This window comes from Geotrypetes seraphini, chromosome 3, assembly GCF_902459505.1.
Source record: "Geotrypetes seraphini chromosome 3, aGeoSer1.1, whole genome shotgun sequence".
Taxonomy (NCBI): Eukaryota; Metazoa; Chordata; class Amphibia; order Gymnophiona; family Dermophiidae; genus Geotrypetes; species Geotrypetes seraphini.
The window spans coordinates 203000107-203024920 of record NC_047086.1 but is presented as its reverse complement, the minus strand read 5'-3'; the positions used below and the strand labels follow the sequence as shown (position 1 = coordinate 203024920).

Genomic DNA, 24814 nt, shown 5'->3' with positions numbered 1-24814 from the left:
CTTTTTCAAAGATGATTCCACCACCAGGGACTGATGGGATAATTGAGATTTTTCAAATCCCTTACAGGGGACAGTACGGTATCTGGATTCCAACTTGGAAGGAATAGCTGTAATAGAATAGGGAGTTTCCATATTCCGCATGAAAGTCTGTTTAAGGACTGAAGTCATAGGCAATCTCAAAGTCTCTTTGGGAGGATGAGAAAATTCCATGTCGGCTAAGTATTCTGAAGTATACTTAGAATTGGAATGAAGATCCAGTTTGAGGGCCTGGCCCATATCAAACACAAACTTAGCAAAAGAAGTAGATTTGGTGGAGGACTCATCAGGTGAAGGGAGTACAAGACCTTGGAGCCACAGAATAGGAAGGAGATGCCTCTCTAGAGTATTGAGACAAAGGTTCAGACTCGAGACGCATGGTAATAGAAGAAGCTGCACTCTCTACCTGAGGTGGAGTCATCGAATGTTTGCGCTTCAGACTCCACACAGGCGACGTCCCCGGAGTTCGAGGCACAGAATGTGTCGATGCAAGAGAAGAAGCTTGTACAGTTGGCTTCGATGGAGGAGTCCTTGATCTTGAGAAACTCCGAGTCGAGGCCTCTCGAGATCGAGACTTGTGTTTTGCTGTAGAAGAACGAGACACAGACGCCTCGGTATCCATAGAAGGAGACTGGGACACAGATGCCTCTGCACAAAGCTTCGAAGAAAAATGCCTCGAGTGCCTCGAGCAATGCTTCGGGCGAGACAGGAGAGACTTCGATGGAGGCTCTGTTGAAGAGTCACTGGAAGAGACTAGCTTCGGCTTATGAGACCTGCCTCGAGGCAACACCACTGGAGGATCAGATTGATGCTCAGGCTGGTCCCTAGGAGGCAGGGTCGAGGATGGAAGAAGTTGAGCCACTATCGAGGAAATCTGTGTGATTAAGATGGTCTTCAATATGTTCTCGAACATAGGCACTGAGACAGGGGGATCCCGTCTCGTAGGTGCCGCAGTGCGCTCCAAAGAGGGTGACCTTGAAGATGTGTATTCCCTACTCTTGGAGGCACGCTTAAGAGGAGGTCTCAAAGAAGAGTCTGGTGGCTTCTTAGGCACGGTACCTGAAAAAGAGACAGGAGACTTACCCAGCAAGGACAATTTCATTGGAGGCGCCGTCGAGACCTTCAAGACCAAAGTCGAGGCCTTAGTAGGATCAGAAGTTATGGTTGAGGTCGAGGCCTTCAAGACCGAAGCTCCAGCCGAAGCCGAGGTCGAGGCCTTCGAGACCAAGGCGGGTGCCGAAGTCACGGTCGAGGCCTTCAAGACCGAGGAAGCCGAGTCCAATCCCAAGGACGAGGTCGAGGCCTTGTCAGGGGCTGGCTCCATGCCGCCAAAAAGTTGCTGGTACTGGTCGCACCGACGACGAAAGGCCCTAGACTGAAGAGTCCAACAAGATGTACACTCTTCAGGGGAATGAGAAGGCCCCAAACACCAAGAATGAGGATCGGTAAGGGAAATCGTCTTTTTACACTGGCGACAGCGTTTAAACCTGGTAAGGGGCTGGGACATAGAAAAAATAAAGTCCGTGTTGACCGAAACAAGCGAGTGGGCCTAGGCCCAAAGCCTGTGGACCGGACGAAAAAAGCGAAACAAATAAAGTGTGTTTTGTTTTGTTTTTTTAAATTTGTTATAAAGAACAGAAGAAAAAGCACAGCGACCAAAAATAAAACAAAAAACAGCCGCGGTGAAAGAAGGCAACGAAGTTTGCTGCAGAGCAAAGATAAAGAGGACTTCTTGGCTCCGCGGAAAACGTTGAACTGAGGATCCTCACAGGAGATGCGCCCCCTAGTTCAGACGGAAAGGCACGCGCGCATGTGCGGTGCAGTACTTGGAAGCTCTTATAAAGATCTTCATGAAAGTCTGCTTTCGAGGCTGTCCGTGGTGGGGCTACGTCGGTGACGTCACCCATGTGTGAGAATATGCTGCCTGCTTGTCCTGGGATAAAGCAAATGTGCTAAACAAATACTTCTGTTCTGTGTTCACAGAAGAAAATTCTGGAGAAGGACCGAGATTGTCTGGCAAAGTTACACGAGAAAATGGAGTAGATTCTGCGCCGTTCACGGAGGAGAGTGTTTATGAGCAACTTGACAAACTGAAGGTGTACAAAGCGATGGGACCAGACGGGATCCATCCTAGGATACTGAGGGAGCTCAGAGAGGTTCAGGCGGGTCCTATTAAAGACTTGTTCAACAAATCTCTTGAGACGGGAGTGATTCTCGGGGATTGGAGGAGAGCGGATGTGGTCCCATTTCACAAAAGTGGTCACAGGGATGAAGCGGGAAACTACAGGCTGGTGAGCCTCACTTCGGTTGTTGGAAAAATAATGGAAGTGTTGCTGAAAAAAGGATAGTGTACTTCCTTGAATCTAATGGATTGCAGGATCCGAGGCAACATGGCTTTACAAACGGTAAATTGTGCCAAACGAACCTGATTGAATTTTTTTGATTGGGTGACCAGAGAGCTGGATCGAGGACAATCGAGGACAATCTAAGTAAATTACATCTTTTGCTAGATGTAATTTACTTAGATTTCAAGAAAACCTTTGATATGGTTCCTCATAGGAGGCTGTTGAAGAAACTTGAAGGACTGAAGTTAGGACCCAAAGTGGTGAACTGGGTTAGAAACTGGCTGTCGGACAGACACCAGAGGGTGGTGGTTAATGGAAGTTGCTCGGAGGAAGGAAAGGTGAGTAGTGGAGTCCATCAGGGTTCAGTGCTGGAGCCGATCCTGTTCAATATGTTTGTGAGTGACATTGCTGAAGGGTTAGAAGGAAAAGTGTGCCTTTTTGCAGATGATACCAAGATTTGTAACAGAGTAGACACCGAAGAGGGAGTGGAAAATATGAAAAAGGATCTGCAAAAGTTAAAGGAATGTTCTAATGCCTGGCAACTAAATGCAGAGTAATGCATATGGGGATTAATAATCGGAAGGAACCATATATGCTGGGAGGTGAGAAGCTGATATGATAGGACGTGGAGAGGGACCTTGGGGTGATAGTGTCTGAAGATCTAAAGGCAAAAAAACAGTGTGACAAGGCAGTGGCTGCTGCCAGAAGGATGCTGGGCTGTATAAAGAGAGGCGTAGCCATTAGAAGGAAGAGGTCATTGGTGAGGTCCCACTTGGAGTATTGTGTTCAATTTTGGAGACCGTATCTGGCGAAGGACATAAGAAGCGGTCCAGAGGAGGGCGACTAAAATGATAGGAGGCTTGCGCCAGAAGAGTATGAGGAAAGACTGGAAGCCGTGAATATGTATACCCTAGAGGAAAGGAGGGACACGGGAGATATGAGTCAGACGATACATGAGCATTTGGTAATATGATTAACACTTTATGCACCATAAGTATGATAGTGTGGCAATATAAACTGGCATCGCCAGGAAGAATTAGGAATGTCACAGTGGTATATTATAGAGAAAAACTAGCAAGGGCGACATCGATCTATCATTGGACAGTTTCATGGCATTAATCCAAAGCAAAGGTACAAACGATACCATTAAGAGTGAGTCTGATCAGAGGGAAATAATTGAGCTAAGAGAGAAGTCAGTTGTGATTTACAGTGACTAATGATTGGGTCCCATATATGCATAAATTTGTGGAATCTATGCATCCTTTTGGCAGTTATGCCTTCATATTGTAAAATAATGCATACTAGATTCCACCATGCAACAAATTAAAGTTTGTCAGGATGTTTCCAATCATTTAATATGGTTTTGATAGTTATCATAATTAGAGATTGGAAGAGAGCAATATGATGTTTAGACAGAGTAGAGTTTAGAGCAAACTCACCAAAAAGTATTTTCGCTAAAGATATAGTTTCCTTAATTGGTAAAATTTGGGAAATGAAGTCCCAAATTTTGGGACCAATATTTGGATATGATGGGACAGTAATATATCATATGGTCAAGAGTCCCAACATCCAATTTACAGGACCAATATCTGTTATTTCCTTCCGAGGACAATTTAGAGAGCTTGTATGGTGTCCAGAATGCCCTATGTAATAAGAAATAGCAGGATTGCGTTATAGCAGAGGATCTAAGGGGTTTAAATGTATGTAACCAAATGATATGCCATTGTTCTTTGTCTAATTGTGTTCCTGTTTCTTTACTCCAGATATCTTGAACCCCAGGCATGCCGGTTAATGATTTTAATTGTAAAGTCTTATTTCAGTTGGAAGCTTCACTCCGTTTCTTGCTAAATTTCATACTGAGATATAATATGGAGGGAGTAGAATCAGTAAGTGTATGGGAAGTACAGAAGTCTGTAATGCAGTGTTTCAGTTGGAGCCAAGAGAAGTATTGGGTCATAGGGAGATGATATTGAGTGGATAGTGTAGTGAATGGTATCCAGGCTTTGTTATGTAAAAGTTGTTTGAAAGTCCAGAATCTGCTTTTTCCCATATAGTCCAATGAATGGGTTGACCTTGTATCAGTAATTTGGTAGAGTTCCAGATGGGCATATAGCTAGTAGATAACCAGGGAGTTTCCAATTTGCCATCAATATATTTGATTACTTTTGAAGTATCTTGTATATGAAGGTGTGCCAAAGGTTTCGGGGGTCTATCCAAAAAGGGAAAGAGAGCAAAAAGGGAAAGAAGAGGTATGAGCTAGTAGTTTTTGTTCTATGTGGAGCCAAGTAGGAATTTCTATCTCAGCTGATCTCGTGGCTAACCATTTTGAACCTTGTCTCATTATAAAGGCAGTATGATAAGTTTTGAAGCAAGGAAAGTTAACACCACCTTCAGCTCTGGGCCTTTTCAGTTTTTTGAGACTAATTCTCGGGGTTTTGTTGTTCCAAATAAATTTCGTTAGAATAGAGTCAATTTTGGTATAAGTGTAGTTGGAGAGATAGAAAGGTAGCATTCCTAGAATATAATTGATAGCAGGGGTAATCATCATACAGACCGTCTCTATCCTACCCCACCATGATAATTTTAGTGGGTCCATTTAGAAGTGAGTTTGAAAGGTCTAAAAGGAGATCAGAGTTATATTTTTGCATATCTGAAATGGTAGCTGCAACTTGAATACCTAAATATTTTATCTTAGTAGTTGAACATTGAAGTCCATATGATTTAATAATGTGTATAGCTTCGGGACAATTCAGTAGTAGTACTTCAATTTTAGAGATATTAAGTTTGTAGCAAGAGATTTCAGAGAATCGAGCAATATCTTGTAGTATATGTGGTATGGAGCTAGGGTTAGAATAGAGTAGCACATCGTCGCCATATGCCGACAGTTTGATTTTTAAGGAGTCAAATTTTGCTCCAATGATTAAGGGGTTGGATCTGAATTTAATAAAGAGAGGTTCTAGAGCCAAGTTGAAGAGTAGAGGGGATAGCGGACAACCTTGTCCTAGTACCACATTTCGGTTGGAAAGGATCTGAAAATAAACCATTGACATAAAGTTTTGTAGTAGGGTTGGTGTACAAAATTTTAATCATAATAAGAGTAGGAGGAAATTTAAACCAGTGCAGGACAGAGAATAAATAGGACCATTCTATACGGTCAAAAGCTTTTTCCGCATCCAGTGCCATAGCTACCATAGGCGTGGAGGAGAGGGAAGCTTGTGAGATCACATTAATTAATACTCTGGAATTATCGCTGGGAAGTCTACCAACCATGAAACCGTTTTGATCTGTTGAGATGAGATATGGTAGAACAGTTTGTATTCTGGAGGCTAACAACTTAGCAAATATTTTTGCAACGGTATTTATTAATGATAATGGTCTATAACTGGACGCAGATAGAGGGTCCTTACCAGGTTTCAGAAGGACTATTGTGGTAGCTTCTGTGAATGTGCCTTTAGTCTTCAATCATATGATTGAAGAACTGAAGATGAGGAGCAAGAATATTGGCAAAGGCAATATAGAAGCCCCCACTGATGATTGTATTCAAAATGAAGTACAGTACCTGCCTGAGTTTAACTTTTTGGGATTTCCAGTTCAGTATTGGTATTTCTACCGTATATCTAATTTGTGATCCTTTAGTGAAGGTCTGTCTTGTCTGAAGAAGTCATTTAAAGGTGGGTGGGGGCCCCAGTAGTGTAAAGCCTGCCCTGAGCAGCTGGAGAGTCTCTGCCCCCTTTCTCCCCCCCCCCCTCTTTTTGATCAGTATTCCTCCTTTCTCTCCCTCCCCCTTGCGGGTCCAGCATCTTTCCGTGTGCCTCTCCCCCTGTGCAGGTCTTTCTGCCCATTCCTCCTCCTATTCCCTCGTGGATCCGGCATTTTTCTCTCTCTTTCTCCAGTTCCCCTCCCCTCGGCTCTGCCAAGATGGGGATGACAGGCTGCCTGCGGTGGCCCCGCCAGGGCCTTTCTTCTGCCGCATCGGCCACACTTTTCTAGTTGACAGAAGCGGCAGAGGAAAGGCCCTGGCGAGGGCTACCTGTGCCCGTTAGCTGCCGCCACCTAGGAGGGTGGGGTGGGAAGGACACTGGAGGAAAGGGGTAAAACGCGGACCTAAACCCGCACATCCTGAAAAATCTGAGGTCCGTGCCACTTTTAGACTCAGCAGAGGGAGGGAAAAGCATTAGGATCCGTCATAGAGGACCCGCGTGGTCGGGGAGATCTTATTGCCCTGGAGCGAGTGAGGAGGTAGTGCGGACGGAAAACAAAGGGCCGTCGGGAGTTTTAACAGGTCTGCTTCACGGCTGGGGGGTGGGAGCGCTTCCTCTGCGAGTTGTTAGTTCCGCCCCCGCAGTCTCTCGAGTGTGCGCGTGGGAGCCCGAGGGTCGCAGGGAGAGAGAGAGAGACTTGCTTCGAACTTGGGTAGCCGTTGGGAGTCGCGTGGACAAGATGAGGCGGAGGATATGTGCCTTGTGCAGCGCCCTGCTCTTACTAATCTGCAGTCCTGCAGCAGCGTCAGTCCCCTCACTCTTCGGGTCCAGCCTGGAAGGTAAGCGCGAAGCGGACAACTGCTGTCTGAAGCCCTTGTGCAACTCTGTGGCTATTGAAAGAGTATTTATTGTATGTGCACAGCAGTTGCAGTGGAGGGTTTCCCAATTTCAACTGTTAGCGCTACATAATGGCTGCAGTGTATGCATTCATTTCAGAGCTACCAGTTTTCAGAAGCCTTTTTGACCAGTCCTGGATTCTAACCCATGGAGCTCAGTTCTGCAAGTGCCAAAATGCATCAGTATAGGGTTAGCCAAAAAAAAAGAAGTGGGGAAGGGACACATCGCCTAGGAAATGTGATAGGCGATTAATCAAATTTTTCTTTTTTTTAGTCAATGTTTATTTATTGAATTTTTACAAAATTACAAAGTATGGAATAAAATAATCCATAATAGTGGAAAACAAAAGATATGCCAATGAATGGAATCAACAAATACAGAAAATGAAATACAGAACATGAACATGGATTCGTACATTCCTCAAGAAATTTTCTTCATAGCATATCTAATACAACAAACTGTATCCTAACTATTTAAACAAGCACGTTCCAGGTAAAATAAAGGTAGAGAGAGAAATAAGTGTGAGAAAGAAAGAAAGAAAGAGAAAGAGAAAAAATAAGTAAATAAATAAATAAGTCCTCCAATAGGTTTCCTTGTTTCCAGCTCAGATGGAATCTACTGAAACTTTACCTGCACTCTTCTCTCCCTTGAGTGGACCCTTCTCTAGTCTTTCTTCTCCCTTCCTCCCTTTTCTTTTACTCATCTACTTATTCATCTATCTACTTAATCAAATTTTTCTAATAAACTTGGAAACAACTACAGGGACAATCAGTTTATTTAAACATTGTAAATCAAAGGTACATATATATACATAAAACAAAGCAAGCAAACAAATCTTTAATTCTTTTACATGCTGGACCCGAACACAGTCTGTGTTTCTGCTAAGATAGCCTTCTTTAGGCATGTTTGAAAGAAGCCTATAGAACAGAACAGCAAATGGAATATTCATAAACATAAACAGTACAATTCTCCCTCTGTATTTGCGGTTTCAGCAATCACCGTTTCAATTATTCACGGTTTTTAGCTTGCTGGCTCCCCCTCCCCCAAATTACATCAGCTTGCATAGAGAAATCGCTGATTCCAATCGTTTACAGAGAAAATCGCTGATTCCCAGCACTTTCTTCACCATGTTTTACCTCTCCTTCAGGAACAGTCCAGGTCTCGCATCATGTTATTCGCGGTTTCACCATATTCACAATAGTTCTTAATAGAAAACATATGAAAAAGTTATTTGCGGTTTTTCAGTATTCGCTGGTCTGTTAATCCCCTATCACAACGAATACGGAGGGAGAAGTGTACTGTCTACAAACATATATAAATACAATGAAAGTGGAATCATGAAAATACTGAATACAGAGGGATGAGAGGTATCATCTACAGTACAATTAAGGGAATGCAAGTATATGGTAATTTAAATGGGAACATATTTGTTTTTCATTGTGAACTTATATCATAAAAAATTAATAAAGTCATGTGTATTAAATGAAATAAATGAAGAGCATTAATTAAATGAATTTTAAATAATAAAGGTTTAATTAAAACATATGTAAATTCTCAAAGAATATGGTAAAAACAGGTGTATATAGAATACCAAAATAACATATATATTATTATATTTCTTATATACTGCCAAAGCCGTAGAAGTTCAAGGCGGTTCACAACGAAGAAGGGCTGGACAATCAGCGAAAAGTTACAATCAGTGAATACAGATACAAAATGAATCAATGTTGTACATTAAATAAACCAACTAAGGATACACAATAAGAACATGAGGGATAACCAAAATAAAACCAAACCTACCCAGTATTGACACTCTTCATTTATTTCATTTAATACACGTGACTTTATTAATGTTTTATGATATATTTGTTTTTCATTGTGAACATATATGTTACATTACATTAGTGATTTTTATTCCACCATTACCTTGGCTTTCAGGGCTAAAAAATAGCCGGGGGAAGTGGGGGATAAGGGCAGAACCAGCCCAAATATTATTTGTGGGTTTTCCATATTCGCGGGCTGGTTCTGCCCCTAATCCCCACGAATACGGAGGGGGAAGTGTAGTAGCTATGTTCCAGTACCAACAAAATTGTAAAAACAAGTGATCTTAAAAAGATGATTCTACTGTAATAGCCAAACCCTTATAATATGGTCAACAAAAAAATTTTGCAGAACACTGTTTGTGGCATATGATGCACATAAATATCCAAAGAGGAGGAAAAAGACCTCAAAAAAACCCAGGAGTCCAGTCAATGAGAAGATACCAATTTGGGGTTTGGAGTACTATCATAGGTCAAACCTCCTTTTTTGAATAATAAATTTTGTAAGGAAATTTTTTTTCAAATTTATATTAATTTGTAGTTTATATGTATAAATTTTAAATAAATAATTTATAATAATAAATTTTTCATGATATTTTCTCCCATCATTTGTGATGGAACAGAGAGCTGGCAACCAAACAAGATAAGATTATAAACAAAGATGGAAATAATGTGCTGCAAAAAGCAAATTCAAACAAGCACTTATCTTAAATCCCATCGGAGGCCAAGACCATTTCACACAATTAGGCTTTTCCAGGAGAAGTGCTATAAAATGGTAAAAAACCAATACCATCTGATAGAAGGTTGCACAGTAATCTGAAAAATGAAAGGAAAAAATTATACTGCATCACAGCTCAGTATCGTGAAGAATATATAACATAATTTAAATGTTAAGAATTAGAACAAGCAATGAACACAACTTACTTGTTGAACGCAGTTGCCCTAAATTTGCTCTCTTGGTGATTTCAAAATGGCATGTGTATTTGAACAGAAAGCCGACATGATGACTAACCAATCAGCTGATAGTTGGGAGCAAACATAAGGACTGCCATTTTGATAAGAATTTAAAAACTAATATATAATATATGCTGAATGAAACAAGTTACTAAACTTGTATGTTTGGTTGCCAGCTTTCTGTTCCATCACGAATGATGGGAGAAAATATCATTAAAAATTATATATTATAAATTGTTTATTTAAAATTTATATATAAAAACTACAAATTAATATAAATTTATTATTCAAAAAAGGAGGTTTTGACCTATGATAGTACTCCAAACCCCAAATTGGTATCTTCTCATTGACTGGACTCCTGGGGTTCTTTGAGGTCTTTTTCCTCCTCTTTGGATATTTATGTGCATCATATGCCACACACAGTGTTCTACATTATATCATTGCTTCAGCTAATTTTTTGAACACTTGAATAGTTTTTCCACTTTATTTGATTAACAACAAAGAAATTAAAAATTCAGAAAGGTGAATTTTGCATTCTTTCAAAAGTGGTTCCAGACTTTTGACACCACTATATTTAAAAAAAAATCCAATTTAAATCAAAGAAATCTGATTTAAAATAAAAATCTGCTTTTTTAAATTAAAAAATATATATTTTTATCCACCCTGGTGTTTTTTTATTTTAATTTTTTTATAATGGTTTCAGCTATTTTTCCTGGCACTGAAGTCAGGCTTACCAGTCTGTAATTTCCCAGATCACTCCTAGAAACCTTTTCAAAGATTGGTGTAACATTAGCCACCTTTCAATCCTCAGGTACTACCGGCGCTTTTAGTGATAGGTTACAGATCACTAACAGCAGCAGCAATTTTATGTTTGAGTTTTTTCAGTACCCTGGGATCATCTGGTCCAGGTGATTTATCACTCTTCAGCTTGTCAATTTGGCTCAGTACATTTTCCAAGTTCACCGAGATTTCTTTCAGTTCCTCTGCATAAACCATTTCCAATTTAGGAAAATCTCTTGCATCATTTTCTGTAAAGACAGAAGCAAAACATTCATTCAGTCTCTCTGCTATGGCCTTATCCTCCCTAAGTGCCTCTTTTGCTTCATGATGATCCAACGGTCCCACAGATTCACAGGCTTTCTGCGTTTGATATACCTGGAAAACACTTCAGCCCCCACACATGTGCACACAGATTATTGAACACATGCACACACATGAACACGTACAGAGTGAAAGGAATTCCATGAGCCGCATGCTGCATGCATTCCCTATTTGTTCAAATCAAAAGTACATTTCAAGGTACTTCAGGTTCCCATTATTGTGATCAAGTCGCACATAATTTCAGTACTATGCCCATTCAAGGCTGCTTCAATTGATATAAGTTTCAGAACCTCAAGACAGTTTTGTAAGTTTTGTAATTAAAATGTGCTAATTGGGTAGCTGCTTACTTAATTGTTTCATTTATTTATTTTTTTTAATAGTCTGCGGAGTGCAACCACTAATGGACATATCAATGGGCTCCCGAATTATAGGTGGTCATGAAGCTCTACCTGGGGCTTGGCCATGGCAGACTAGCCTTCAAGTCTTTGACAGTTCACATGGTTACAAACATTACTGTGGTGGAGCACTTATTAGCAACAGCTGGGTGCTGACAGCTGCACACTGCTTTTTCTTTAAAAGGTATGTACACAGCCAGCCTTCAATATACCCTCAAGAATTTCACCAAAAATCTGTCGGTGATAGCTCAAACTATACCAGCACCACAGTTTAGCTCCCACCTACTTCTCACACTAGGGCTCATATTTCTCATTTGTTCACTAATAAGGGTAACACATATTGGCCTAATTTAGAGACTGTGGGTAGGTTACATGGTTCCAGGAGCTATAATCCATAGCTCGTAGTCTCAGTACCATTCATATGATAACCAGAAACTAGAAAGGATGAGATCAAGAGAATATAGAAAAAATTCCCTAAGGGGTAGCTATTGGTGTGGTAAAAGTTGGGCTTTTACCACATCTTAGTTTATTGCAAGAATCACTAACCTGCAGTGTCTCAGGTTAGTGACTCCCATAGTATATGAAAAATGTAGATTGCAATCAACCTCGCAAACTGTGTTTATTCATACTGCCTGAGAGCATCAGGCCCCAGGCCACGTCTTCAAGGGCTTAGGGTATCAAAAAACAATGTGCTCCCCTTCCCTCCTGATTGCCTCCCACCCTTTTGTAGCTACTCCCCTGTTTAAATCCCTGCTGTTTAAGAAGTTTGTGGTACATTAAAGGGTAAGCTGCCATATAAGCATATAAGTACATACTCAAAACTGTTACTCTGATTTCTGGGAGAACTGTTCAATCCCAGTGGTGTGATGATGTCGCCAACTGATTTACCTGATCAATCCTGCTCTTTATTGAAACTCATCTATTATAGATGAGAAATAACCCTATATTCAGTCATAAGAATTCACAGGGAGCTGAATTCTTTATATAATAATTAGGCTTGCTTTTCTGAAGTAGGCTGTGAAAAGGATAAGGATGTTTACAGCCTTGATGGAGGGTTAAGTGACTTGCCCAGAGTTGCAAGATGCTACATAAAGAAAAACATAAAAAACATACATTTAATCACGCAATTAAAATTTTAAACTAAATGCAGCCCTAATAATATCCATCCTATAATTCAGGAATTCAAAACAAATTAATAAGTGAACTGTTATTTCTAGAATCATTGCTGGACAAGATGGCACTAATTACATTGAGCTTGTTCCTAAATTATTAACATGTTATATACATGGGGCATTCAATAATTTATCTACCTGAGTATGAAAGAAAGTAGCAAGCATGTTGAAACAAGTCTGTGCATGTTGTGACATGTCTCAAGGTTACATATGCACAATTGCAGCTCAGAGCAAGTCTAACATTCCAAGAGACAGCATGTCAGGAGAGTCCTCGTGCGAATCAAGTAAGAAACTGCTAGACTTGGAACACTGTTCAGTCATAACATTTCTCACAAAAGAAGAGAAAAAGCCAAAGGAGATTCATGAACACATGACTGCAGTTTATGGGTGAGTCTGCCCTATCATCCTATAAAGTAAAATTTTGGAGCAAGCAGTTTAAGAAGGGTAGAGAGTCTGGAGCAACAAATTGTGGGAGCACATATTTTGCGGTTTTGGCTCTGGTCTTCCTTATCGGAAAAGGCGCTTTTAGGAGGTCTGAGTAATCCTTTTCTGATGCATCTATTGTGTTTATGGTGTGAGACGAGGAGGAGATGGGGTACTGGGTTGGTCCCTTCCCTTTTGGGGGCACTCTGTGATGAACCTCTGTTTCCTGCAGGTAGGGAGAGCTCTGTTTTTTTGCGCTGGGGACGTATTGGGCTTCAGACATTTCGAGATGTTCTACATAAGGGGATATTGGTCTTCTTTGAGGCCTTTCAGACTAGTTGTGCCTTGCCCCAGGGAGACTTTTTGGCGTACTCGCAGAGCCAACATTTTATTCATTCTCAGGGATGGACAGGGGGGTCCATTAACTCTGCTTCTCCATTAGAAAATTTATGAATCAAACTTCGAAGTTTGCCTAAGCCCATTTCAGTTCTTTACCAATATTTTAGGGGTTCTGTGACCTTCCATCCTAGCTATAAAGCAGCATGGAAGCAGGATTTGGGCTGTTCCTTTTTCGACCGGGAATGGACCCAACTTTGTATAGAAGTGGGAAAGGCCTCATCCTGTGTTCTCATACAGGAAAATGCTTATAAGGTGTTTACTAGGTGGTATTATACACCGGCTCGGTTGCATAAAATGTATCCTGTGACTTCTACGATGTGATGGAGGTGTGGGGTGGCTTTGGGAACCTTTCTTCATGTATGGTGGGACTGTATTCCTTTGCAGGTTTTTTGGAGACGGGTGGTTGGCTGTTTATCACAATTGTTACAACTTATGCTCCCCTCTGTACCAAGGGACTGTTTATTGGGCTTCCACAATGTGTGTGAATATTCTTGACAAACTAAACTCCGCCGTTGGGGTCTGGCAGCTGCTAAATGTCTCATTGCTAGTCATTGGAAGCAGACAGAGGCCCCCACCATACTGGAATGGTCTCTAAAATTTCACAACATGTATGCTATGAAGCTTTCGATAGCTAAGCGACATGGACATTATTCTTCATCTGTTCGGACTTGGACTGTAATTATGGACAAGGTAGATACTTTGCTTTAAGTTTACTGGGGGCGCAGGGGAATCTGGGGGATTGGTGCTGTGGGGATGACTTCCTGAAGGAACAACAGGGGTTGTCCATATGAGTTGTATCAGTTTATTGTGGAGGGGTGGGGGGTGTGGAGTTCAATTGGAGGGGATATCCATTACTTTGTATTGTGATTTGTTCTTGCTCTTGTGTGACATATGTTTGCGATATTACTCTGTTTGGCTCCTGTTTTGGAGTTTATTTGTGTGTTGATATCCACACATTTTGCTTGTATAACTTTTCTGTCTCAAAATTCTAATAAAATATTTCAAATATCAAAAAAAAGAAGGGTAGAGAGTCCATTGAAGATGACCCTCACACTGGACAACCTGTGGAAGCAACTTCCATAGAAATGTGCAAGAAAGTCAAGGATTAATTTTGGCAGAAAGACAAATTAAGGTTTTCCAAATAGCTGAAGAAATGAGCATCTCAGCAGGTACAGTTTGGAAAATAATTCATGAAAGTTGGGCATGTCCAAGGTTAGTGCAAGAAGGGTTCCAAGAATGCTGACGCCATGTCAGAAGGCCTGAGGCTCCAGTTCTGTCAGGAGAACTTGGAGATGCTCTGTGAAGACCAAGTGAATTGTTTTCATCATTTGGTGACTGGAGATGAGACTTGAGTATATCACAGAGATCCTGAGTCCAAAATGAAATCAGTGCAGTAGAAGCACAAGTCATCCCCACCTCAAAAAAGTTCAAGACAGAAAAATCTGCAGACATAGTTTTGTCAACTGTCTTCTGGGATGATGAAGGACTTTTGTTTCTAGAGTTCATGTCACATAAGACAACCATAACTGGGGAGAGTTATGCCAACACAATGATTACTTTGTGGGAGTCAATAAAGGAGAAAGATGAGGAAAACTTCCAGCAGGTGTACTGTTTCTTCATGACAATTCACCAGTGCACGTCACAACAATCACAGGCTGCCACCCAAGAATGTGTGTTTCAGCTGTTGACCCATCCACCCTACTGTCCTCACCTGGCTCCCTCAGATTATTTCCTGTTCCGAGTTTTGAAGAAATCTCTCCTTAGCTTTTTTCAAGTGATGAAGATGTCAAGGAAGCTCTAATGTACTGGTCTGAAGGTCAAAGAGAATAATTCTTTTCAAAGGGGCTAAAGTCATTGCAGGAAAAGTGGATGAAGTGTATGGAGCTATCAGCAGACTATATTGAAAAATAAAACAATTTTTTGAAAACTTTTTTTTCCTACTGAGGTAGATAAATTATTGAATGCCATAAGAACATAAGAATAGCTTTACTGGGTCAGACCAATGGTCCATCAAGCCCAGTAGCCCATTCTCACGGTGGCCCCTCATATATTGCAAATACTATCTATTACACTTAGGAAAAAAAACCTGAAAAAGTTACATACTCTGCACTAGGTTCCTTTCTTCCTATAGGCAACAAGTCATGAAACTTCTTAAGAAACTAATGGTGCCAAAAGAGAAGTAAGGTTTCCCTCAATCTTGGTATTATAATATGGCCTCTCAGTTGAGTTGATTATAATTATCATCAGACCACAACTTTTACACTAACAGAGACAAGCAAGGTTTTGCCTGCTTTGTTAAAAAGTATCTCTTACATGCAAAATAGCTCAATATATAATCTTTAGGCCAACAAAGTAGCTTAGACATTTTTTTAGAAAGGAACCCCCAGATTCTATAACCGGCGCCCATGTCAGCAGCCGCCAATCGTGGTAGAAATCTGGAATGCTCTCCTGGAGGCTGTTATAGGGGAAAGCACCCTCCAGGGATTCAAGACAAGGTTAGACAAGTTCCTGCTGAACCGGAACGTACGCAGGTAAGGCTAGACTCAATCAGGGTCTTTGACCTAAGGGTCTCTGCATGAGCGGACTGCTGGGCATGATGAACCACTGGTCTGACCCAGCAGCAGCAATTCTTATGTTCTTACGTGGGATTCACGTACTTTTGATTCCCTCTGTTCTGTCACACAGAGGGCCAGGTTTCCCATCCTTCCCTTAATTTCCCAGTTCTTTTCTACTCTTTCAAGTTTTCTTTATTTTCCACAACTCACTGGGCACTCTTAAGCCTCATGCATCCCGGTTGGGCATCTTTTTTCCAAAATTGAGATATTTCACTTCATTTCAACAGTTTTTTCTGACGTATCTTACAAACTCCCAGTGATTTAAGTGCTGCCTGGGTGGCAGGACCATGTCCTTAATAAACACCGATAACTGGTGCCTGTCATATCTGGAACCTGACCATACTCCTCACAGATGGCAAAAAAGTAATATTAGAAGTTGTGAGGAGCAGTATATAAAGATTTTTCATGTGGAGAAGTCTGGTCCATTGACTGTAGCATCAGTGGCATCGGTCACAGTGGTTTCAGAAATACAACGGACTATGGGGATGCAGGGGAACAAGGCTGTGCGGAATCCCACAGAGTCCATGGGGTTCCCCTACAGACTCACAGGGATCCTGCAGGGATGGAAGAAGTACCTCTGGGGCTCCCGTAGGAGCCTGCCTACATGCCTGTAGTTCTCCTTCTGAGCACTACTCTCCTGCCTTCAACAAGCCACTTGCAGTGGTTTCTCATATACGCAGCCAGCCGCTGACCTGAAAGGCTTCCCTCTGAAAGAGATGCTGCACAGACTGGAGAGAGGAGGGAAACAGATACTGTATGGGCTGGGAGTTGGGGGGAAGCAGATGCTGCATGAGCTGGGGTGTGTGCAAGAGAAACAAATGCTGCATGGTGTGTGTGTTTAGGGGGGGGGGGGTTGGGAAGAGAGGGAAATAGAGATGCTTCCAGTGGGGAAGGGAAGAGAATAGGATGATGGTTGGACAAGGGTGCATGGAGCAGGAGGGAAAGAAAGATGGTGCACATGGAGAAACGAATAAAGAGGGAGAATTGTTGGACAAGGTGGTGGAGACAAGGGAGGGGGAAATATTGGATGTTATGGATAGAAAAGGGTGGGACAGATAGAAAGGAGTTGGAGGAATGTTGGCTAAAGTGGTAGAGCGAATGGAAGGAGAGATGCGGCATGGTACTGGAGAAGGTGATAGAAGGAGAAATAGTGGGCATGGGGCTGGTGGGCAAGGATGAAAAATGCTGCACAGGGTCCAAAGGATGAGAGAGGAAGAAATGTTGGACCTGGTAGTAGAGATGCACTCTGGATCCCGCTCTCTTTTTCCCCACTCCCTTTGCAGCAAGGAAGGGAATGAAAGAGAGAGATATGATAGACAGAGAGAGGGAGACCTGTTGCACATAACAGTAGAGAGGGAGAAATTCTGTGCAGGGGTGGGGAAGGGAAAAAGGGAGATGAATCAAGGACAGAAGAAGTGAGGATTCTGTACAATGGGAGTGAGGGAAGAGAGAAGGAGAAATGCTGGACCATGCATGGTAGGAGGAACCAATGGACAGAAATCACTTGAAGAAGAATTTGCAGAAGAGAGGTGGAAAGCAGGAAAAAGAGAAATTGGAACCAACGTGATGTAAAAATAAATCTCCAGACAACAAAGGTTAAAAAGGTATTTAATGACTGAAATATGTTAGCTTTGGGAAATGTATATACCAGATGTATTTGTATTGTGTTTAACAGAAAAGGAAATGCATTTCTGTTTTTATTTCTCCAGTGTTGGACCTCCTCCAAAGGTGGCTGAAACTCCATTCTAACAAGCTTAGCGGTCACTGGCTGCATTCTTGAGCCACTAAGGTGCCAGCATCTGTGGCTTTGTGACACTGCTGCTGCCTGCCAAGCCTGGTAAAAGGGATTTTTGGCCACCTTCAGAGAAAGTCTTAAGCTGACATAGCTTGAGAGTCCTCATCAGCTGGAGTATTTATATTTTACATTTACATTAGAGGCTCTGGCAGCGACCCATTTGTAAAATATGTATTCTTCCCAATTAATATTTCAAAATGTCTTTGCTTATTTGTAAATACCTTAGGTCTCTACCAGAACCTCTAATTCAATAGCATAATTTATGTGAACGGGCAGGGATGGAAGAGATTACTTTCGGGGATGGATTTAATTCTGGCAGGGATGGATGGTGTCAGATTCAATTCTAGCGGTGTTTTCACCCATAAGAGTATTTAAATCAGGAATTGCAGATTGTTGTCTGTCTTAAGTGCAAACTCTGAATTGGAAAGCAGAACCTATGTGTGCAGCTCAGCTTTTTGAGGCACCATATTAACTGTTAGGCTGAGTGTGTTTCTTTTTCACCAGTTTGGGCAAAAAAAACAACCTTTGTTCATTGAGTATTTTGATCTTTTATACAGAATTACAAGACGTTCCGACCCCTCACACAGGTGGAGACACCGAACTTGATTACCTGGAATTTGAAGGCCCTTTGTGCATTTTTTGTGTTCCTCTATGGAACATAGCACAACATAGCCAATGTAAACTTGCAATTAAAGTTTAACTTGTCTATTGCTATTAGTTAAGTTTATATTTTACTCCTGAACTCGTTGAATTTGCTTGTTCAGAGAGTGCTATTATTTATATCGCACAGAAAATACCTGCTAAGATCACCTATGTTTGAAAGCCAGGTAGGTGCCAATTTTAAGCCTATTTTATAACACTTTAGTGACTATGGAGCCCTTTTACTAGAGGGTATTAAGTCCTAATGTGTGAAAAGCAGGCTACTGCAAAACATATTAAAAGTGTGTTGTGGTATTTTTCTTGTTTGTGCACTGTCATAACCAGGAGGGTGCCTGAACCTAATCTCTTGAACCTATCCTAAAAACCCTGCTAGTAATTTCAGTGGCCTTTCCTGAGGCGTGGGGCACACAAAGGGAAAGTGAGATCCTGGGCTAAAGGGAGTGTAGGTTCCAGGTGCCTCAGAGACTTTCTCATATGAGGGCTAATGAGGGGAGGAGCCAGGGGGATGGAGACTTCCCTTAGTGCACAAACAGTGTATTATCCCAGGACAAGCAGGCAACCTATTTTCACATGTGGATGAGGTCATGCACGGAGCACGAAGTTTTGAATCTGCCGCACCGCGCATGTGCGAGTGCCTTCCCGCGCAGCACAGGGCGTGTCTCCTCAGTTTTCCGCAGAGCCAAGAAGTCCGTCTTTGACGCTCTGTGCTGAACTTAGTTCGCTTCGTGCCTTCTCTCACCACGGCTCGTGTTTTGTTTTATTTATTACCGTGTCACTGTGCTTTTCTTTCAGTCATTGTTTAAAAAAAAAAGTTAAATTTTTTTTGTCGAGTGACTGGCGGGGCCTGTCGCACGCCCTCAGCCTGCAGGCTTCGACTTTGCGGCGGCTATCTTTCCTTCTATGTCACAGGCTTCAAGAAGTGTAGCAGTGCCAGCGTGCGATCTCCCTCACTGATCCACACCGCTGGTGCCTTCAATGTCTAGGGCCTGACCATTGCCCGGAGTCGTGCTACCCTTCAACCTCCAATTAGGTCAGACCTGCTACGAGATGTCCTCCTGCTTCCACGACTTCAATCTCGACTCTCATTAGACTTTCCTCATTTGGAACGTCCTCGACCTCGAGTAAATCTGCCAAGTTTTCTCCTGAGCTTCCCTTAGGTCAGATACCTCAGCAGACAGTTCCAGCGGTGGTCCTCAAGCTTCCCAAACATCATTCCTCCAAGTCGAATCATTCCTCCAAGTCGAAGCATTCTTCCTCTTCGTCCTCAGAGCTTTTAGCCTCTAGCCTCAGCAAGTGGTCCAGTTTCAGACTCGGATCCACAATTGCAGGCTACCATCCAGACCATTTTAGAGTGGGAATTTGTTCAGTTACTGACCAAATATAGTCCTGCCTTGACTCTGCTTCCTGCAGTCCAGCCTGGGCACTCAGCAGTCTCACAAGAGGTCGAGCCTTGCCTGTGCCTTGAGCTGAATCTACACACTCTATGCAAGGAGTCCAGTCCTTGCGAGTCTCGTCTGGAATATTCACACTCCATATAAGGAACCGAGTCTTTAGGAGTGCTTCAAGATACCTCAATCCAGACCACAGAGTCTATGGGACTTCGATCTACATCTTCCAGCCATATATCCTCACAGGAAGGCATTGACAAATAATTGCGCTTTCAACATTTTCTTAAAATTCATTCTCCCATCACAGAATCGCAAAATACCAGGCAGCGCATTCCAGAACTTGGTGCCAGCCACACACAGTATTATTGCCCCGATCTTAACATGAGAGATTAACATCTTACCCTCCAAACTCAGTTTCATACCATTGGAGAAATGTGATATAGAATTTGATGTATGATTAAAAGAATCTTAAAATGTACTCTACTGTGTAGGTAACCAATGCAATTGTTTCAACTCTGGAGTTATATGAGTCATTCTTGAAACCCCAGTTATCAATCTTGCAGCGGACCCAACACAATTAACCCCTGTACCCCTTGCATTCCACTAAGGACCAAATTTAAAATAGCTCCCCGTCTTGTCGGTTCCCGGACCAGTTGCTTCAAGAAGCAGTCATTTATGACATCTAGGAATTTTGCCTCCCTAGCACTCCCTGGCGTAACATTTAACCAGTCAATGTTAGGGTACTTGAAATCACCCATTATTATACTGTTGACCAATTCTCCAGCTTTCCTAATCTCTGAAAACATTTTTTCATCTGTCTGCTCATCTTGTCCCATGGGTCGGTAGCATAAGCCTACCTTCATATTCCTTCCCTTCACACATGGAATTTCTATCCAAAGGATTCCACAATATGTCATGCAGAATGTTTATTTTATTTGATTCAATTCCCTCTTTAACATATAGCGCAAGCCCCCTCCAATTTGATCTACTCTATCCTTGCGATATAATTTGTGCCCAGGTAACACAGTATCCCATTGATTGTCCTTCCACCAGGTCTCTGAGATGCCTATCTATCTCATCATTCAGTGTTATATACTAACTTTTCTATTTTATTTTTCAGGCTTCTAGCATTTGTATACAAACACTTCAAATTGGTTTTTTTTTCCCTTGCAACTACAGGCTGCTGAGAAGACAGGGAAATTTTGAGTCTTTTATGCTGCCTTCCTCTTAAACCCTCCTGGCTTTCTTTCACCATTATTGGAACTTCTCTACTGGGACTCCCTAAATATTATGTTTCAATAGTAAATATCCTGTTTCAATAGTATCCTCCAAGGATACCTCACACCGAACCATCTGCTCCCGGGCAACTGTCGGCTTTCCCCAACATCTCTGTTTAAAAGCTGCACTATCTCCTTTTTAAACGTTTGCATAGGCAGCTTGGTTCCATCCCGGTTAAGGTAGAGTCCATCCTTTCGGAACAAGCTTCCCCTTTCCCAGAAAGTTACCCAGTTCCTAACAAATCGAAATCTCTCATCCATACATCATCATCTTGAACTCTACCTGCCTCTTGGGTCCTGCACATGGAACTGGGAACATTTCTCAAAATGCTACCCTGAAGGATCTGGATTTCAGCTTTTTACTTAAGAGCCTAAATTTGGCTTCCAAAACCTCCCTCCCACATTTTTGTATGTCATTGGTACCTACATGTACCAAAACAACTGGCTCCTCTCCTGCACTATTTAAAATCCTATCTATGTGATGCGTGAGGTCTGCCACCTTCACACCAGGCAGGCAAGTGACCAGGTGATCCTCACGCCCACCAGCCACCTAGCTATCTAAATGCATAATGATTGAATCACTAACTACAACAGCTGTCCTAACTTTTCCCTCTTGGGCAGAAGCCCCTGGAGACACATCCTTGGTGTGAGAGGATATTGCATCCCCTGGTGGGCAGGTCCTATCTACAGGATTATTTCCTACTTCACCAGGGTGATTATCTCCTTCTAGGAGACCTCTCTCCTCCAAGGCAGCACAGGGGCTACAAGACTGGAGGTGGGACTTCTCTACAACAGTGTTCTTCAATCTTTTGACACTTCTGGACCAGCAGAAATAAAATAATTATTTTGTGGACCGGCAGTTGAAGAACATTGGGCTAAATCATGCTCATCTCCATCCAATCTCCGCCCCAGACCCCACCTCCATAATAGTACTAATTGTAACACCATTTTTTCCATTCATTTTTCATATATACACACATACAATATAATCGTATTAACAACACATAATGGTTAACCACAAAAATAAAGTACACAAAGTACACTGCATGCTTTTTCAACATTCATTCCTACCAGAAAACAGATAACCCCATGCAAATGCAGGACCAAAAACTAAAAGTACTAATATTCACAAACAAACCCCAAGATGCAAGACTCTGCATGTAGTACAATCCCAGAGGAAAAGAAACAAATGCATTTCTTCCTGAACAGAGAGCAGATGTAAATCAATCACTAAATAAAAAATAAAAGCATTCCCCCTACTGTTATTGTCTCTATCCTTCCATGCTGTGCCTTGCCTTCTGGCCTGTCCCCCGGTGTTATCTTCGGGCTGGTCCACAGTGCGATCAACGCGCGTCTTCGGGCTGGTTCCCTGAGTGCTGCAGTGCACAAAGCTGTGGGCAGCGGCTCCTTGCATACCTCATCTGGAAGCTTTTCCTCCGACGTTGCGACATAAGAGAGAAGGCTTCTGGTTCAGGCACAGGACGCATGTAGGAGCCTTTTCCCACCGCTTTGTGCACTGCAGCACTCAGGGAGCCAGCCTGAAGACGCCGCGTTGATCGCACCAGCGGTTGAAGAACACCGTCTTGAGCCAGATGGACCGGCAGAAAATTTCTGTGGATTGGCACCGGTCCACGGACCGGTGGTTGAAGAACAGTGCTCTTCAACCATCTCTGTAGGTCTCCTCTATGTACTTCATTGTCTCCCTCAGCTCCTCCAAGTCTGCTACTCTAGCCTCAAGGGAATGAACTCATTCTCTGAGAGCTAGGAGCTCTTTGCAGCGAGCACACACATATAACTTCTTACCAAATGGGAGAAAATCATACATGTGACACTCAATGCAAAAGACTGGATAGCTGATTAATTAATTAACCTTATTAAGCTACTAGGAATATATTAGACTAGTATAGAGGGCCTTAGGATTTTATTACACTATATGTTTTATTTAGTGTTTGTTTGTTAGATAGTCTTAGGGCTATATTGTGTGCTTATTAACTGTTTGATTCTTAGCAGGTAATGAAATGTAAAAAATTCTCCTGTTGTCCTAATTAGAATAATTGACATTATCCCAGGACAAGCAGGCAGGTATTCTCACAAGTGAGTGACGTCATCCAACGGAGCCCCGATGCGGACGCATCACAAGCAGACTTGCTTGAAGAAACTCGAAGTTTCAAGTTGCTCGCACCGCGCATGCGTGAGTGCCTTCCCGCCCAACATCTCCTCAGTTCTTACTTTTCCACAGAGCCGAGAAGTCCGTCTTCGACTCTCTGCGTGAAGTGTTTTCACTTGTGCCTTCTTTTGTCCGCGGTTTTGTGTTATTTTTACTCAGAATCGCTGTTTTTATTCGTTGTTTTCTTGTTTAAAAAAAAAAAAAAAAAAAATTTCTTCCGATCGTTTGACCAGGCAGGCCACGTGGCCGCAGCCCCGCGGCTTCGATCTTGCGGCGGCGCTTTTTCAGCCTATGTCCCGGCCTGCAACTGGCTTAAAAAAGTGTTCCAAGTGCCAGCGCGCGATTTCCCTGACGGACCCTCATCGACGCTGTCTTCGGTGTCTCGGGCCTCAACATCTCCCGAAATTATGCCGGCCTTGCTCAACACTTAAGTCTCATGCTTTCAAGCGTCGTTGCATCCTGTGGGAGCAGCTTTTCAGCATGGAGTCTTCGATGGAGCTTTTGTCCTCGAAGGGTGCTTCACCCTCGACATCATCTGATGCTCTCCAGGCTTCCACAGCTTCTGCTCCGAGCCTCATCGGCTATATCTTCGACGCCTGCTGCAGTGCCTTCCTCTGTCTCTTCAGGTCAGATAGCTCAGCAGCCCATTCCCCCGGTGTGCTTAAAGTGCCCAAGGCTTCTAAGTCCAAGCACTCTCACACTGCCTCAAGGGAGCACGAAGCCCGTGCAGGTGATTCCGTTGGAGACGCGGATCCATCCTTGCCGGCTTCGTTACAGACCTTATTGGAGAAGCAATTCATTCAGCTCTTTACTACCATGGGGCCGAAGCTTCTCTCACAAATCCAGCCTGGCCATGCGGAGGTCTCCCGCGAGGTCGAGCCGCCTCCTGTGCCTCAGTCGTATGCACACTCTCTGCAGGGAGTAGAGTCTCTGCGAGTGTCTGGTCTGGCATCTCGGCATGCATCGCAAGGAGCAGAGTCTTTGCCCATGCCTCCGTTGGAACCCGTACACTCGATGCAAGGAGCAGAGTCTTTGCGAGTGCCTCGAGGTTCTTCCACTCAACTGCCTCTGCTTCAATCCACAGCCTCCAGCCCTATCCATTCTCTGGGGGCTTCGGCGGGGACACACTCTCCTCGATTGTCGAGGCCTGCTTCGAGGCACAGCTCGCATCATAGATCGAGGCATTCTTCGAAGCATTCATCCAGGCATGCCTCGCCTCATCGGAAGCAGCCTTTTCTTCAATATTCCCCACCGACTGCTTCGACCCTTCCGCTTCTGGATCTCGAAGACCCGGTGGGTTCTTTTTCTCCATCCAGATCTCCTTCTTCGTTGGAGCAAGCTGCCTCGACATCCTCGAGTCCCTCTCGAGGCCAGGCTTTGGCAGACCAGCTGTCTTTTTCATCTTTTCTGCGTCAGATGGCAGCTGATTTGGATATTCAACTTGACACTGGATCTAAGTTTTCCAAGGAGTATCTCGAGACCATACATCTTCCTCAACCTCCTGCTGAATCCCTCAAGCTTCCTCTTCACAAGCTTTTGGATCAAACCTTTGTCTGCTGTCTGGAAACTCCTTATTCCATTCCAGCTGTTCCAGGCAAATTGGATTCCAGATACAGGACTGTACATCACAAGGGGTTTGACAATGCTCAATTGTCTCACCAATCCCTTC

At 42.8% G+C, this 24814-nt stretch overlaps 1 protein-coding gene across 2 annotated transcripts in view; it reads left to right on the top strand.

Annotated features, from left to right (window-relative positions):
- TMPRSS12 (transmembrane serine protease 12) overlaps positions 1–24814 on the top strand; it is a 176212-nt gene that overhangs the window by 144167 nt on the left and 7231 nt on the right. Inside the window, exon 5 of one of the 2 annotated variants that reach the window (XM_033935876.1) lies at positions 11235–11334. The exons of the other annotated variant lie outside the window; for it this stretch is intronic. Coding sequence (XP_033791767.1) covers positions 11235–11255 — 21 coding nt within the window. The 3' untranslated portion in view covers positions 11256–11334. Of the gene's footprint in view, positions 1–11234; positions 11335–24814 lie in introns of those variants that run through there. 2 annotated transcript variants of the gene reach the window in all.